Below are 17,600 nucleotides of genomic sequence, written 5' to 3' on the forward strand. Positions count from 1 at the left end.
AGTGTGTACCAGGCAGACATTGGAAGGGACAGCAGTGTGTACCAGACAGACATTGCAAAGGTACAGCAGTGTGTACCAGACAGACATTGCAAAGGTACAGCAGTGTGTACCAGACAGACATTGGAAAGGGGCAGCAGTGTGTACCAGGCAGACATTGGAAAGGGACAGCAGTGTGTACCAGACAGACATTGGAAAGGAACAGCAGTGTGTACCAGGCAGACATTGCAAAGGTACAGCAGTGTGTACCAGACAGACATTGGAAAGGGGCAGCAGTGTGTACCAGGCAGACATTGGAAAGGGACAGCAGTGTGTACCAGACAGACATTGGAAAGGAACAGCAGTGTGTACCAGGCAGACACTGGAAAGGGACAGCAGTGTGTACCAGACAGACATTGGAAAGGGACAGCAGTGTGTACCAGGCAGACACTGGAAAGGGACAGCAGTGTGTACCAGGCAGACATTGGAAAGGGACAGCAGTGTGTACCAGGCAGACACTGGAAAGGGACAGCAGTGTGTACCAGGCAGACATTGGAAAGGGACAGCAGTGTGTACCAGGCAGACACTGGAAAGGGACAGCAGTGTGTACCAGGCAGACACCGGAAAGGGACAGCAGTGTGTACCAGACAGACATTGGAAAGGGACAGCAGTGTGTACCAGGCAGACACTGGAAAGGGACAGCAGTGTGTACCAGGCAGACATTGGAAAGGGACAGCTGTGTGTACCAGACAGACATTGGAAAGGGACAGCAGTGTGTACCAGAGAGACATTGGAAAGGGACAGCAGTGTGTACGAGGCATTGGAAAGGGACAGCAGTGTGTACCAGGCAGGCATTGGAAAGGGACAGCAGTGTGTACGAGGCATTGGAAAGGGACAGCAGTGTGTGCCAGACAGACATGGGAAAGGGACAGCAGTGTGTACCAGGCAGGCATTGGAAAGGGACAGCAGTGTGTACCAGGCAGACATTGGAAAGAGACAGCAGTGTGTACCAGACAGACATTGGAAAGGGACAGCAGTGTGTACGAGGCATTGGAAAGGGACAGCAGTGTGTACCAGGCAGGCATTGGAAAGGGACAGCAGTGTGTACTAGGCAGACATTAGAAAGGGGCAGCTGTGTGTACGAGGCATTGGAAAGGGACAGCAGTGTGCACCAGGCAGACATTGGAAAGGGGCAGCAGTGTGTACCAGACAGACATTAGAAAGGGACAGCAGTGTGTACGAGGCATTGGAAAGGGACAGCAGTGTGCACCAGGCAGACATTGGAAAGGGACAGCAGTGTGTACCAGACAGGCATTGGAAAGGGACAGCAGTGTGTACCAGGCAGGCATTGGAAAGGGACAGCAGTGTGTACCAGGCAGACATTGGAAAGGGGCAGCAGTGTGTACCAGGCATTGGAAAGGGACAGCAGTGTGTACCAGGCAGACATTGGAAAGGGACAGCAGTGTGTACCAGGCAGACATTGGAAAGGAACAGCAGTGTGTACCAGGCAGACATTGGAAAGGAACAGCAGTGTGTACCAGGCAGACATTGGAAAGGGACAGCCATGTGTACCAGGCAGACATTGGAAAGGGACAGCTGTGTGTACCAGACATTGGATAGGGGCAGCAGTGTGTACCAGGCAGACATTGGAAAGGGACAGCAGTGTGTACCAGACAGACATTGGAAAGGGACAGCAGTGTGTACCAGACAGACATTGGAAAGGGACAGCAGTGTGTACCAGGCAGGCATTGGAAAGGGACAGCAGTGTACCAGACAGACATTGGAAAGGGACAGCAGTGTGTACCAGGCAGACATTGGAAAGGGACAGCAGTGTGTGCCAGACAGACATTGGAAAGGGACAGCAGTGTGTACCAGGCAGGCATTGAACAAAGAAATGTACAGCACAGGAACAGGCCCTTCGGCCCTCCAAGCCCGTGCTGACCATGCTGCCCGTTAAAACTACAATCTTCTACACTTCCTGGGTCCGTATCCCTCTCTTCCCATCCTATTCATGTATTTGTCAAGATGCCCCTTAAATGTCACTATCGTCCCTGCTTCCACCACCTCCTCCGGTAGCGAGTTCCAGGCACCCACTACCCTCTGCGTAAAAGACTTGCCTCGTACATCTACTCTAAACCTTGCCCCTCTCACCTTAAACCTATGCCCCCTAGTAATTGACCCCTCTACCCCGGGGAAAAGCCTCTGACTATCCACTCTGTCTATGTCCCTCATAATTTTGTAGACCTCTATCAGGTCGCCCCTCAACCTCCTTCGTTCCAGTGAGAACAAACCGAGTTTATTCAATCGCTCCTCATAGCTAATGCCCTCCATACCAGGCAACATTCTGGTAAAGCTCTTCTGCACCCTCTCTAAAGCCTCCACATCCTTCTGGTAGTGTGGCGACCAGAATTGAACACTCTACTCCAAGTGTGGCCTAACTAAGGTTCTATACAGCTGCAACATGACTTGCCAATCCTTATACTCAATGCCCCGGCCAATGAAGGCAAGCATGCCGTATGCCTTCTTGACTACCTTCTCCACCTGTGTTGCCCCTTTCAATGACCTGTGGACCTGTACTCCTAGATCTCTTTGACTTTCAATACTCTTGAGGGTTCTACAATTCACTGTATATTCCCTACCTGCATTACACCTTCCAAAATGCATTACCTCACATTTGTCCGGATTAAACTCCATCTGCCATCTCTCCACCCAAGTCTCCAAACAATCTAAATCCTGCTGTATCCTCTGACAGTCCTCATCGCTATCCGCAATTGCACCAACCTTTGTGTCGTCTGCAAACTTACTAATCAGACCAGTTACATTTTCCTCCAAATCATTTATATATACTACGAACAGCAAAGGTCCCAGCACTGATCCCTGTGGAACACCACTGGTCACAGCCCTCCAATTAGAAAAGCATCCTTCCATTGCTACTCTCTGCCTTCTATGACCTAGCCAGTTCTGTATCCACCTTGCCAGCTCACCCCTGATCCCGTGTGACTTCACCTTTTGTACTAGTCTACCATGAGGGACCTTGTCAAAGGCCTTACTGAAGTCCATATAGACAACATCCACTGCCCTACCTGCATCAATCATCTTTGTGACCTCCTCGAAAAACTCTATCAAGTTAGTGAGACACGACCTCCCCTTCACAAAACCATGCTGCTTCTCACTAATACGTCCATTTGCTTCCAAATGGGAGTAGATCCTGTCTCGAAGAATTCTCTCCAGTAATTTCCCTACCACTGAAGTAAGGCTCACCGGCCTGTAGTTCCCTGGATTATCCTTGCTACCCTTCTTAAACAGAGGAACAACATTGGCTATTCTCCAGTCCTCCGGGACATCCCCTGAAGACAGCGAGGATCCAAAGATTTCTGTCAAGGCCTCAGCAATTTCCTCTCCAGCCTCCTTCAGTATTCTGGGGTAGATCCCATCAGGCCCTGGGGACTTATCTACCTTAATATTTTTTAAGACACCCAACACCTCGTCTTTTTGGATCTCAATGTGACCCAGGCTATCTGCACACCCTTCTCCAGACTCAACATCTACCAATTTCTTCTCTTTGGTGAATACTGATGCAAAGTATTCATTTAGTACCTCGCCCATTTCCTCTGGCTCCACACATAGATTCCCTTGCCTATCCTTCAGTGGGCCAACCCTTTCCCTGGCTACCCTCTTGCTTTTTATGTACGTGTAAAAAGCCTTGGGATTTTCCTTAACCCTATTTGCCAATGACTTTTCGTGACCCCTTCTAGCCCTCCTGACTCCTTGCTTAAGTTCCTTCCTACTTTCCTTATATTCCACGCAGGCTTCGTCTGTTCCCAGCCTTTTAGCCCTGACAAATGCCTCCTTTTTCTTTTTGACGAGGCCTACAATATCTCTCGTCATCCAAGGTTCCCGAAAATTGCCGTATTTATCCTTCTTCCTCACAGGAACATGCCGGTCCTGAATTCCTTTCAACTGCCACTTGAAAGCCACCCACATGTCAGATGTTGATTTGCCCTCAAACATCCGCCCCCAATCTATGTTCTTCAGTTCCCGCCTAATATTGTTATAATTAGCCTTCCCCCAATTTAGCACATTCATCCTAGGACCACTCTTATCCTTGTCCACCAGTACTTTAAAACTTACTGAATTGTGGTCACTGTTACCGAAATGGTCCCCTACTGAAACATCTACCACCTGGCTGGGCTCATTCCCCAATACCAGGTCCAGTACCGACCCTTCCCTAGTTGGACTGTCTACATATTGTTTTAAGAAGCCCTCCTGGATGCTCCTTACAAACTCCACCCCGTCTAAGCCCCTGACACTAAGTGAGTCCCAGTCAATATTGGGGAAGTTGAAGTCTCCCATCACCACAACCCTGTTGTTTTTACTCTTTTCCAAAATCTGTCTACCTATCTGCTCCTCTATCTCCCACTGGCTGTTGGGAGGCCTGTAGTAAAACCCCAACATTGTTACTGCACCCTTCTTATTCCTGATCTCTACCCATATAGCCTCACTGCCCTCTGAGGTGTCCTCCCGCAGTACAGCTGTGATATTCTCCCTAACCAGTAGCGCAACTCCGCCACCCCTTTTACATCCCCCTCTATCCCGCCTGAAACATCTAAATCCTGGAACGTTTAGCTGCCAATCCTGCCCTTCCCTCAACCAGGTCTCTGTAATGGCAACAACATCATAGTTCCAAGTACTAATCCAAGCTCTAAGTTCATCTGCCTTACCCGTAATACTTCTTGCATTAAAACATATGCACTTCAGGCCACCAGACCCGCTGTGTTCAGCAACTTCTCCCTGTCTGCTCTGCCTCAGAGCCCCACTGTCCCTATTCCCTAGTTCTCCCTCAATGCTCTCACCTTCTGACCTATTGCTCCCGTGCCCACCCCCCTGCCATACTAGTTTAAACCCTCCCGTGTGACACTAGCAAACCTCGCGGCCAGGATATTTATGCCTCTCCGGTTTAGATGCAACCCGTCCTTCTTATATAGGTCACACCTGCCCCGGAAGAGCTCCCAGTGGTCCAGATAACGGAAACCCTCCCTCCTACACCAGCTGTTTAGCCACGTGTTTAGCTGCTCTATCTTCCTATTTCTAGCCTGACTGGCACGTGGCACAGGGAGTAATCCCGAGATTACAACCCTAGAGGTCCTGTCGTCTAACTTTCTGCCTAGCTCCCTGAACTCCTGCTGCAGGACCTCATGCCCCTTCCTGCCTATGTCGTTAGTACCAATATGTACAACGACCTCTGCCTGTTTGTCCTCCCCCTTCAGGATGCCCTCTACCCGTTCGGAGACATTCTGGACCCTGGCACCAGGGAGGCAACATACCATCCTGGAGTCTCTTTCACGTCCACAGAAGCACCTATCTGTGCCCCTGACTATAGAGTCCCCTATTACTATTGCTCTTCTGCGCTTTGACCCTCCCTTCTGAACATCAGAGCCAGCCGTGGTGCCACTGCTCTGGCTGCTGCTGTTTTCCCCTGATAGGCTATCCCCCCCGACAGTATCCAAAGGGGTATACCTGTTCGAGAGGGGGACAACCACAGGGGATTCCTGCACTGACTGCCTGCCCTTTCTGGTGGTCACCCATTTCTCTGCCTGCACCTTGGGTGCGACCACATTTATATAACTGCTATCTATGACACTTTCCGCCACCTGCATGCTCCTAAGTGCATCCAATTGCTGCTCCAACCGAACCATGCGGTCTGTGAGGAGCTCCAGTTGGGTGCACTTTCTGCAGATGAAGCCATCCGGGACGCTGGAAACCTCCCGGACCTGCCACATCTCACAGTCAGAGCACTGCACCCCTCTAACTGACATTGCGTCAAATAATTAAAATTAAAAGTTTAAAAATTGTAAAAAAAAATATATTTTAAAAGCATTTTTTCAAAGTTACTGTTAACTATCTGTTTCCTAGCACTAGATTTCTAATATAAATGCGAAAGCTAAATATAGTACTCTCCGATCTCTGGCTTAGATATCCCTCTAAATTATAATTCAGTAATTCTGTTTAATTAGTTATCAATGCTTAATTTTTTAGTTTAGTGTAGATTCCCAACCAGCCACTCAGGTCACAGCTTTTCTGTGATGTCACTTCAGTTTCCCCCCGACACACACAATTTGAAAATGGTATAAAAGTAAAAATGAGTAAAAATCACTTACTTACCTTCTTACCTTCTGAGTGTCTTAGATGTTCTCAGGTTCTCTCCCTGACAGACTGCTCCTCCTCCTCCGAACGGCTCCCGAAACTAGGCCGCGATCTTTTAAAATCTCCGCTCTGACTCGCAGCTCCTGCGCTTTTTAAATCTCCGCTCCGACTCGCAGCTCCCGCGCTTTTAAAATCTCCCGCGCTTTTTAAATCTCCTGGCTCTCTCTCCTCTCGCGCTGTTTTCACAGTCCCGGCTCTCTCTCTCCTCTCGCGCTGTTTTCGCGCTGTTTTCACTGCCCCGCTCACTCACCTCTCGCGCTCTTTTCACTGTCCCGGCTCACTCAGCTCTCGCGCTGTTTTCACTGTCCCGGCTCACTCAGCTCCCGCGCTGTTTTCACTGTCCCGGCTCACTCAGCTCCCGCGCTGTTTTCACTGTCCCGGCTCACTCAGCTCCCGCGCTGTTTTCAATGTCCCGGCTCACTCAGCTCCCGCGCTGTTTTCACTGTCCCGGCTCACTCACCTCCCGCGCTGTTTTCACTGTCCCGGCTTACTCACCTCCCGCGCTGTTTTCACTGTCCCGGCTCACTCAGCTCCCGCGCTGTTTTCACTGTCCCGGCTCACTCAGCTCCCGCGCTGTTTTCAATTTCCTATAACTGTAGCATGACTTGCCAGTTTGTATACCTGATGCCCCGTCCAATGAAGGCAAGCATTCCGTGTGCTTTCTTGACTACCTTATCCACTTGTATTGCCACTTTCAAAGATTTGTGGACCTGCACACCTAGATCGCATCCTAAAGGTTTTGCCATTGACGGAGATTTCCCCTCTCTGTTCAACTTACCAAAATGCATTACCTCACATTTGCCTAGATTAAAAGTTATGGAACTCGGGGAAAGAGATTGTGAGGGTCTTTTGCAAATTGTTGCAGAAGTTGACAAGGTAAGCATGGTAGCACAGTGGTTAGCACAGTTGCTTCACAGCTCTCAACGTCCCAGGTTCGATTCCCCGCTGGGTCACTGTCTGTGTGGAGTCTGCACGTTCTCCCTGTGTCTGCGTGGGTTTCCTCCGGGTGCTCCGGTTTCCTCCCACAGTCCAAAGATGTGCAGGTTAGGTGGATTGGCCATGATAAATTGTCCTTAGTGCCCAAAAAGGCTAGGTGGGGTTACTGGGTTACAGGGATAGGGTGGAGGTGTGTGTGGGTTTAAGTAGGGTGCTCTTTCCAAGGGCTGGTGCAGACTTGTTGGGCCGAATGGCCTCGTTCGGCCCTGTAAATTGTATGATTCTGTGACTGGACGTGTTGGCAACTTTAAAATCTCCAGGTCTTTGTAGACAGTCCAACTAGGGAAGGGGCGGTACTGGACCTGGTATTGGGGAATGAGCCCGGCCAGGTGGTAGATGTTTCAGTAGGGGAGCATTTCGGTAACAGTGACCACAATTCAGTAAGTTTTAAAGTACTGGTGGACAAGGATAAGAGTGGTCCGAGGATGAATGTGCTAAATTGGGGGAAGGCTAATTATAACAATATTAGGCGGGAACTGAAGAACATAGATTGGGGGCGGATGTTTGAGGGCAAATCAACATCTGACATGTGGGAGGCTTTCAAGTGTCAGTTGAAAGGAATACAGGACAGGCATGTTCCTGTGAGGAAGAAAGATAAATACGGCAATTTTCGGGAACCTTGGATGACGAGTGATATTGTAGGCCTCGTCAAAAAGAAAAAGGAGGCATTTGTCAGGGCTAAAAGGCTGGGAACAGACGAAGCCTGTGTGGCATATAAGGAAAGTAGGAAGGAACTTAAGCAAGGAGTCAGGAGGGCTAGAAGGGGTCATGAAAAGTCATTGGCAAATAGGGTTAAGGAAAATCCCAAGAGGGTAGCCAGGGAAACGGTTGGCCCACTGAAGGATAGGCAAGGGAATCTATGTGTGGAGCCAGAGGAAATGGGCGAGGTACTAAATGAATACTTTGCATCAGTATTCACCAAAGAGAAGGAATTGGTAGATGTTGAGTCTGGAGAAGGGGGTGTAGATAGCCTGGGTCACATTGTGATCCAAAAAGACGAGGTGTTGGGTGTCTTAAAAAATATTAAGGTAGATAAGTCCCCAGGGCCTGATGGGATCTACCCCAGAATACTGAAGGAGGCTGGAGAGGAAATTGCTGAGGCCTTGACAGAAATCTTTGGATCCTCGCTGTCTTCAGGGGATGTCCCGGAGGACTGGAGAATAGCCAATGTTGTTCCTCTGTTTAAGAAGGGTAGCAAGGATAATCCCGGGAACTACAGGCCGGTGAGCCTTACTTCAGTGGTAGGGAAATTACTGGAGAGAATTCTTCGAGACAGGATCTACTCCCATTTGGAAGCAAATGGACGTATTAGTGAGAGGCAGCACGGTTTTGTGAAGGGGAGGTCGTGTCTCACTAACTTGATAGAGTTTTTCGAGGAGGTCACTAAGATGATTGATACAGGTAGGGCAGTAGATGTTGTCTATATGGACTTCAGTAAGGCCTTTGACAAGGTCCCTCATGGTAGACTAGTACAAAAGGTGAAGTCACACGGGATCAGGGGTGAGCTGGCAAGGTGGATACAGAACTGGCTAGGCCATAGAAGGCAGAGGGTAGCAATGGAGGGATGCTTTTCTAATTGGAGGGCTGTGACCAGTGGTGTTCCACAGGGATCAGTGCTGGGACCTTTGCTCTTTGTAGTATATATAAATGATTTGGAGGAAAATGTAACTGGTCTGATTAGTAAGTTTGCAGACGACACAAAGGTTGGTGGAATTGCGGATAGCGATGAGGACTGTCTGAGGATACAGCAGGATTTAGATTGTCTGGAGACTTGGGCGGAGAGATGGCAGATGGAGTTTAATCCGGACAAATGTGAGGTAATGCATTTTGGAAGGGCTAATGCAGGTAGGGAATATACAGTGAATGGTAGAACCCTCAAGAGTATTGAAAGTCAAAGAGATCTAGGAGTACAGGTCCACAGGTCATTGAAAGGGGCAACACAGGTGGAGAAGGTAGTCAAGAAGGCATACGGCATGCTTGCCTTCATTGGCCGGGACATTGAGTGTAAGAATTGGCAAGTCATGTTGCAGCTGTATAGAACCTTAGTTAGGCCACACTTGGAGTATAGTGTTCAATTCTGGTCGCCACACTACCAGAAGGATGTGGAGGCTTTAGAGAGGGTGCAGAAGAGATTTACCAGAATGTTGCCTGGTATGGAGGGCATAAGCTATGAGGAGCGATTGAATAAACTCGGTTTGTTCTCACTGGAACGAAGGAGGTTGAGGGGCGACCTGATAGAGGTATACAAAATTATGAGGAGCATAGACAGAGTGGATAGTCAGAGGCTTTTCCCCAGGGTAGAGGGGTCAATTACTAGGGGACATAGGTTTAAGGTGAGAGGGGCAAGGTTTAGAGTAGATGTACGAGGTAAGTTTTTTACGCAGAGGGTAGTGGGTGCCTGGAACTCGCTACCGGAGGAGGTGGTGGAAGCAGGGACGATAGGGACATTTAAGGGGCATCTTGACAAATATATGAATAGGATGGGAATAGAGGGATACGGACCCAGGAAGTGTAGAAGATTGTAGTTTAGTCGGGCAGTATGGTCGGCACGGGCTTGGAGGGCCGAAGGGCCTGTTCCTGTGCTGTACATTTCTTTGTTCTTTGTCTGGATGAATTGTGTCCCAGGATGCTGTGCGAGGCGAGAGAGGAGATTGCCGCGGCTCAGGCCCAAATTTTTAATTCCTCTCGCCATGCAGGAGATGCAGAGGACTGGAGAACAGCTAATGTGGTCCCACTATTGAAGAAAGGTTACAGAGATAAGCCAGGGAACTATAGATCAGTGAGTCTCATGTCAGTGACAGGGAAATTATTGGGGAAAATTCTGAAGGAGAGAATCTTGGAGAGGCAAGGTTAGATTAGGAATAGTCAGCATGGCTTTGTCAGAGGGAGGTCATGGCTCATAAATTTGATTGAATTTTTTAAGCATGTGACCAGGTGTGTAGATGAGGGTAGTGTAGTTGATGTAGTTTACATGGATTTCAGCAAAGCCTTTGACAAGGTCCCACATGGGAGACTTATTAAAAAGGCAAATGTACATGGGATACAGGGGAACCTGATAAGGTGGATTCAAAGCTGGCTGAGCTGTAGGAGACAGAGGGTGATGACAGACGGCTGCGTTAGTGACTGTGAGCCAGTGTCCAGTGGGGTACCACAGGGATCTGTGCTGAGTCCTCAATTGTTTGTCATTTATATAAACAACATAGGTGTCTATGTGGGGGTAGGATCAGTAAGTTTGCGGATGACACTAAGATTGGCCGGGTGGTAACAGTGAGGTTGAGTGTCTTGGGTTACAGGAAGACAAAGGAGGGATGGGCAAATGGGCAGAAAAGTGGAGGGTGGCATATGGTGCAGTGGTTAGCACTGGAATTTCAGCGCTGAGACCCAGCTTCGTATCCCTGCCCTGGGTCATTGTCCGTGTGGAGTTTGCACATTCTCCCCATGTCTGCATGGGTTTGGGACGAGAGATGGTTTTGTTTGACAGGGAATAAAGATAACAGTTAGGGGTATTGTATCACTGTGTAGAGCAGTATTGTTTAAGGGGTAATTGTAACTATTTTCTGCTGTGATGTTAAAGATATTTTAAGACTGTGTTCTCAAAGTTTGTTTTAATAAACCAGATCCTGATTTCATAGTGAAATCACTCTTGGAACGAGGCCTCCTTTCCTCACAGTCAAATTTAAAATAAAATATTGGGGTTTCTGTGTGGTGTCCGAGTCACTATTGGGGTCTTGTCCGGAATTGCAATATATTCAAGTCCTGTACTGTGAATGGAGCCAGTGAGACAGCTCATTGTCCCTCTCTCCACACCAACCTCAGACACGCGTCCCAACTCTCCCACCAAGCTGAGACTCTGGTTTTGCATTGAATAGACTCACTTCACATAGGCCGGTGCCACCCAGTATGGGTTCCGTTCGGCTTCTTTTGCGTGACGCAAGATAGCTTCGCGTGGGTTACTGTCGTCCGTTTTATCCAGAGCGATGTTCTTCACAATGAATGATGATAGCGTTCCGCCATGAGTCCCAACACGTCCACCACGACCTGTAACAAAGGTAAGGTTAGCAGGTCTGAACCACATTAGATCCCCAACACTCATCCTGAACCACAGGAACGTTGATGCAATTGTCCGAATCTCAAGCCGAAGCTTCGCAGCAGCTGCCAGATTCTGTAATAGCCTTTGTTAACAGACGGGACATCACATGTAGCTCGCTGTCATGACAGAAATGTGAAAGGCAGGATACCTGGTCCGGATACAGGAGGTTCTGGTTTGTGGGATTTAATAGGGTCGAGCCGATCCTTCTCCAGCTGTTTCCTGGTACTCTTCTGTCTGGGTTCCCGGAACATGGGCAAAGCATGAGCTGAGAACAGATAAAACAATTTGTTTAACGACGATTGTACTGATGTACCAAAGCTAATGTTCACAGGTCTGATTAGACAGGAAGGCTTTGATTTTTATGTCATCATTGGCTACAGGAATAGTGCCAGAGGACTGGAGGATAGCAAATGTGGTCCCTTTGTTCAAAAAGGGGAGCAGAGACAACCCCGGCAACTATAGACCGGTGAGCCTCACGTCTGTAGTGGGTAAAGTCTTGGAGGGGATTATAAGAGACAAGATTTATAATCATCTAGATAGGAATAATATGATCAGGGATAGTCAGCATGGCTTTGTGAAGGGTAGGTCATGCCTCACAAACCTTATCGAGCTCTTTGAGAAGGTGACTGAACAGGTAGACGAGGGTAGAGCAGTTGATGTGGTGTATATGGATTTCAGCAAAGCGTTTGATAAGGTTCCCCACGGTAGGCTATTGCAGAAAATACGGAGGTTGGGGATTGAGGGTGATTTAGAGATGTGGATCAGAAATTGGCTAGCTGAAAGAAGACAGAGGGTGGTGGTTGATGGGAAATGTTCAGAATGGAGTTCAGTCACAAGTGGAGTACCACCAGGATCTGTTCTGGGGCCGTTGCTGTTTGTCATTTTTATCAATGACCTAGAGGAAGGCGCAGAAGGGTGGGTGAGTAAATTTGTAGACGATACTAAAGTTGGTGGTGTTGTCGATAGTGTGGAAGGAAGTAGCAGGTTACAGAGGGATATAGATAAGCTGTAGAGCTGGGCTGAGAGGTGGCAAATGGAGTTTAATGTAGAGAAGTGTGAGGTGATTCACTTTGGAAGGAATAACAGGAATACGGAATATTTGGCTAATGGTAAAGTTCTTGGAAGTGTGGATGAGCAGAGGGATCTAGGTGTCCATGTACATAGATCCCTGAAAGTTGCCACCCAGGTTGATAGGGTGGTGAAGAAGGCCTATGGAGTGTTGGCCTTTATTGGTAGAGGGATTGAGTTCCGGAGTCAGGAGGTCATGTTGCAGCTGTACAGAACTCTGGTACGGCCGCATTTGGAGTATTGCGTACAGTTCTGGTCACCGCATTATAGGAAGGACGTGGAGGCTTTGGAGCGGGTGCAGAGGAGATTTACCAGGATGTTGCTTGGTATGGAGGGAAAATCTTATGAGGAAAGGCTGATGGACTTGAGGTTGTTTTCGTTGGAGAGAAGAAGGTTAAGAGGAGACTTAATAGAGGCATACAAAATGATCAGGGGGTTGGATAGGGTGGACAGTGAGAGCCTTCTCCCGCGGATGGAAATGGCTGGCACGAGGGGACATAACTTTAAACTGAGGGGTAATAGATATAGGACAGAGGTCAGAGGTAGGTTCTTTACGCAAAGAGGAGTGAGGCCGTGGAATGCCCTACCTGCTACAGTAGTGAACTCGCCAACATTGAGGGCATTTAAAAGTTTATTGGATAAACATATGGATGATAATGGTATAGTGTAGGTTAGATGCCTTTTGTTTCGGTGCAACATCGTGGGCCGAAGGGCCTGTACTGCGCTGTATTGTTCTATGTTCTATGTAGGTGTGGGGTATATCAGAGTGCTACAGTGAGGGGTGTGGGGTATATCAGAATGTTACAGTGAGGGGTGTGGGGTATATCAGAGTGTTACAGTGAGGGGTGTGGAATATATTAGAGTGTTACAGTGAGGGGTGTGGGGTATATCAGAGTGTTACAGTGAGGGGTGTGGGGTATATCAGAGTGTTAGTGAGGGGTGTGGAATATATTAGTGTTACAGTGAGGGATGTGGGGTATATCAGTGTTACAGTGAGGGGTGTGGGGTATATCAGAGAGTGTTACAGTGAGGGGTGTGGGATATATCAGTGTTACAGTGAGGGGTGTGGGGTATATCAGTGTTACAGTGAGGGGTGTGGGGTATATCAGTGTTACAGTGAGGGGTGTGGGATATATCAGTGTGTTACAGTGAGGAGTGTGGGGTACATCAGAGTGTTACAGTGATTGGGTGTGAGGTATATCAGTGTTACAGTGAGGGGTGTGGGATATATCAGTGTGTTACAGTGAGGGGTGTGGGGTATATCAGAGTGTTACAGTGAGGGGCGTGGGGTATATCAGAGTGTTACAGTGAGGGGTGTGGGGTATATCAGTGTTACAGTGAGGGGTGTGGGGTATATCAGTGTTACAGTGAGGGGTGTGGGGTATATCAGTGTTACAGTGAGGGGTGTGGGGTGTATCAGTGTTACAGTGAGGGTTGTGGGATATATCAGAGTGCTACAGTGAGGGGTGTGGGACACATCAGAGTTTGATAAGTATGTACCGGTCATTGATAAGTATGTACCGGTCAGACAGGGAGGAAGGCGTCGAGCGAGGGAACCGTGGTTTACCAAGGAAGTGGAATCTCTTGTTAAGAGGAAGAAGGAGGCCTATGTGAAGATGAGGTGTGAAGTTTCGGTTGGGGCGATGGATAGTTACAAGGAAGCGAGGAAGGATCTAAAGAGAGAGCTAAGACGAGCAAGGAGGGGACATGAGAAGTATTTGGCAGGAAGGATCAAGGAAAACCCAAAAGCTTTCTATAGGTATGTCAGGAATAAGCGAATGACTAGGGAAAGAGTAGGACCAGTCAAGGACAGGGATAGGAAATTGTGTGTGGAGTCTGAAGAGATAGGCGAGATACTAAATGAATATTTTTCGTCAGTATTCACTCAGGAAAAAGATAATGTTGTGGAGGAGAATGCTGAGCCCCAGGCTAATAGAATAGATGGCATTGAGGTACGTAGGGAAGAGGTGTTGGCAATTCTGGACAGGCTGAAAATCGATAAGTCCCCGGGACCTGATGGGATTTATCCTAGGATTCTCTGGGAGGCCAGGGAAGAGATTGCTGGACCTTTGGCTTTGATTTTTATGTCATCATTGGCTACAGGAATAGTGCCAGAGGACTGGAGGACAGCAAATGTGGTCCCTTTGTTCAAAAAGGGGAGCAGAGACAACCCCGGCAACTATAGACCGGTGAGCCTCACCTCTGTAGTGGGTAAAGTCTTGGACGGGATTATAAGAGACAAGATTTATAATCATCTAGATAGGAATAATATGATCAGGGATAGTCAGCATGGCTTTGTGAAGGGTAGGTCATGCCTCACAAACCTTATTGAGTTCTTTGAGAAGGTGACTGAACAGGTAGACGAGGGTAGAGCAGTTGATGTGGTGTATATGGATTTCAGCAAAGCGTTTGAACAAACAAAGAACAAAGAACAAAGAAATGTACAGCACAGGAACAGGCCCTTCGGCCCTCCAAGCCCGTGCCGACCATACTGCCCGACTAAACTACAATCTTCTACACTTCCTGGGTCCGTATCCTTCTATTCCCATCCTATTCATATATTTGTCAAGATGCCCCTTAAATGTCCCTATCGTCCCTGCCTCCACTACCTCCTCCGGTAGTGAGTTCCAGGCACCCACTACCCTCTGCGTAAAAAACTTGCCTCGTACATCTACTCTAAACTTTGCCCCTCTCACCTTAAACCTATGCCCCCTAGTAATTGACCCCTCTACCCTGGGGAAAAGCCTCTGACTATCCACTCTGTCTATGCCCCTCATAATTTTGTATACCTCTATCAGGTCGACCCTCAACCTCCTTCGTTCCAGTGAGAACAAACCGAGTTTATTCAATCGCTCCTCATAGCTTATGCCCTCCATACCAGGCAACATTCTGGTAAATCTCTTCTGCACCCTCTCTAAAGCCTCCACATCCTTCTGGTAGTGTGGCGACCAGAATTGAACACTATACTCCAAGTGTGGCCTAACTAAGGTTCTATACAGCTGCAACATGACTTGCCAATTCTTATACTCAATGCCCCGGCCAATGAAGGCAAGCATGCCGTATGCCTTCTTGACTACCTTCTCCACCTGTGTAGCCCCTTTCAGTGATCTGTGGACCTGTACTCCTAGATCTCTTTGACTTTCAATACTCTTGAGGGTTCTACCATTCACTGTATATTCCCTACCTGCATTAGCCCTTCCAAAATGCATTACCTCACATTTGTCCAGGTTAAACTCCATCTGCCATCTCTCCGCCCAAGTCTCCAGACAATCTAAATCCTGCTGTATCCTCAGACAGTCCTCATCGCTATCCGCAATTCCACCAACCTTTGTGTCGTCTGCAAACTTACTAATCAGACCAGTTACATTTTCCTCCAAATCATTTATATATACTACAAAGAGCAAAGGTCCCAGCACTGATCCCTGTGGAACACCACTGGTCACAGCCCTCCAATTAGAAAAGCATCCCTCCATTGCTACCCTCTGCCTTCTATGGCCTAGCCAGTTCTGTATCCACCTTGCCAGTTCACCCCTGATCCCGTGTGACTTCACCTTTTGTACTAGTCTACCATGAGGGACCTTGTCAAAGGCCTTACTGAAGTCCATATAGACAACATCTACTGCCCTACCTGCATCAATCATCTTAGTGACCTCCTCGAAAAACTCTATCAAGTTAGTGAGACACGACCTCCCCTTCACAAAACCGTGCTGCCTCTCACTAATACGTCCATTTGCTTCCAAATGGGAGTAGATCCTGTCTCGAAGAATTCTCTCCAGTAATTTCCCTACCACTGAAGTAAGGCTCACCGGCCTGTAGTTCCCGGGATTATCCCTGCCACCCTTCTTAAACAGAGGAACAACATTGGCTATTCTCCAGTCCTCCGGGACATCCCCTGAAGACAGCGAGGATCCAAAGATTTCTGTCAAGGCCTCAGCAATTTCCTCTCCAGCCTCCTTCAGTATTCTGGGGTAGATCCCATCCGGCCCTGGGGACTTATCTACCTTAATATTTTTTAAGACACCCAACACCTCGTCTTTTTGGATCACAATGTGACCCAGGCTATCTACACCCCCTTCTCCAGACTCAACATCTACCAATTCCTTCTCTTTGGTGAATACTGATGCAAAGTATTCATTTAGTACCTCGCCCATTTCCTCTGGCTCCACACATAGATTCCCTTGCCTATCCTTCAGTGGGCCAACCCTTTCCCTGGCTACCCTCTTACTTTTTATGTAAGTGTAAAAAGCCTTGGGATTTTCCTTAACCCAAGGCTCCCCATGGTAGGCTATTGCAAAAAATACGGAGGTTGGGGATTGAGGGTGATTTAGAGATGTGGATCAGAAATTGGCTAGCTGAAAGAAGACAGAGGGTGGTGGTTGATGGGAAATGTTCAGAATGGAGTACAGTCACAAGTGGAGTACCACAAGGATCTGTTCTGGGGCCGTTGCTGTTTGTCATTTTTATCAATGACCTAGAGGAAGGCGCAGAAGGGTGGGTGAGTAAATTTGCAGACGATACTAAAGTCGGTGGTGTTGTCGATAGTGTGGAAGGATGTAGCAGGTTACAGAGGGATATAGATAAGCTGCAGAGCTGGGCTGAGAGGTGGCAAATGGAGTTTAATGTAGAGAAGTGTGAGGTGATTCACTTTGGAAGGAATAACAGGAATGCGGAATATTTGGCGAATGGTAAAGTTCTTGAAAGTGTGGATGAGCAGAGGGATCTAGGTGTCCATGTACATAGATCCCTGAAAGTTGCCACCCAGGTTGATAGGGTTGTGAAGAAGGCCTATGGAGTGTTGGCCTTTATTGGTAGAGGGATTGAGTTCCGGAGTCAGCAGGTCATGTTGCAGCTGTACAGAACTCTGGTACGGCCGCATTTGGAGTATTGCGGACAGTTCTGGTCACCGCATTATAGGAAGGACGTGGAGGCTTTGGAGCGGGTGCAGAGGAGATTTACCAGGATGTTGCCTGGTATGGAGGGAAAATCTTATGAGGAAAGGCTGATGGACTTGAGGTTGTTTTCGTTGGAGAGAAGAAGGTTAAGAGGAGACTTAATAGAGGCATACAAAATGATCAGGGGGTTGGATAGGGTGGACAGTGAGAGCCTTCTCCCGCGGATGGATATGGCTGGCACGAGGGGACATAACTTTAAACTGAGGGGTAATAGATATGGGACAGAGGTCAGAGGTAGGTTCTTTACGCAAAGAGTAGTGAGGCCGTGGAATGCCCTACCTGCTACAGTAGTGAACTCGCCAACATTGAGGGCA

The 17,600-nt window shown here is 48.2% G+C and overlaps 1 protein-coding gene across 1 annotated transcript in view; it reads right to left on the reverse strand.

Annotated features, from left to right (window-relative positions):
• Positions 1–17,600, reverse strand: part of LOC140429043 (WD repeat-containing protein 70) — a 208,128-nt gene that overhangs the window by 18,498 nt on the left and 172,030 nt on the right. The window contains exons 16-17 of the mRNA XM_072515572.1: positions 11,415–11,531; positions 11,052–11,214 (exon numbers count right to left, since the gene is read on the reverse strand). Of these exons, the coding sequence (XP_072371673.1) occupies positions 11,052–11,214; positions 11,415–11,531 (280 nt within the window). The remainder of the gene's footprint in view (positions 1–11,051; positions 11,215–11,414; positions 11,532–17,600) is intronic.

The sequence above is a fragment of the Scyliorhinus torazame genome, chromosome 9, assembly GCF_047496885.1.
Source record: "Scyliorhinus torazame isolate Kashiwa2021f chromosome 9, sScyTor2.1, whole genome shotgun sequence".
NCBI lineage: Eukaryota > Metazoa > Chordata > Chondrichthyes > Carcharhiniformes > Scyliorhinidae > Scyliorhinus > Scyliorhinus torazame.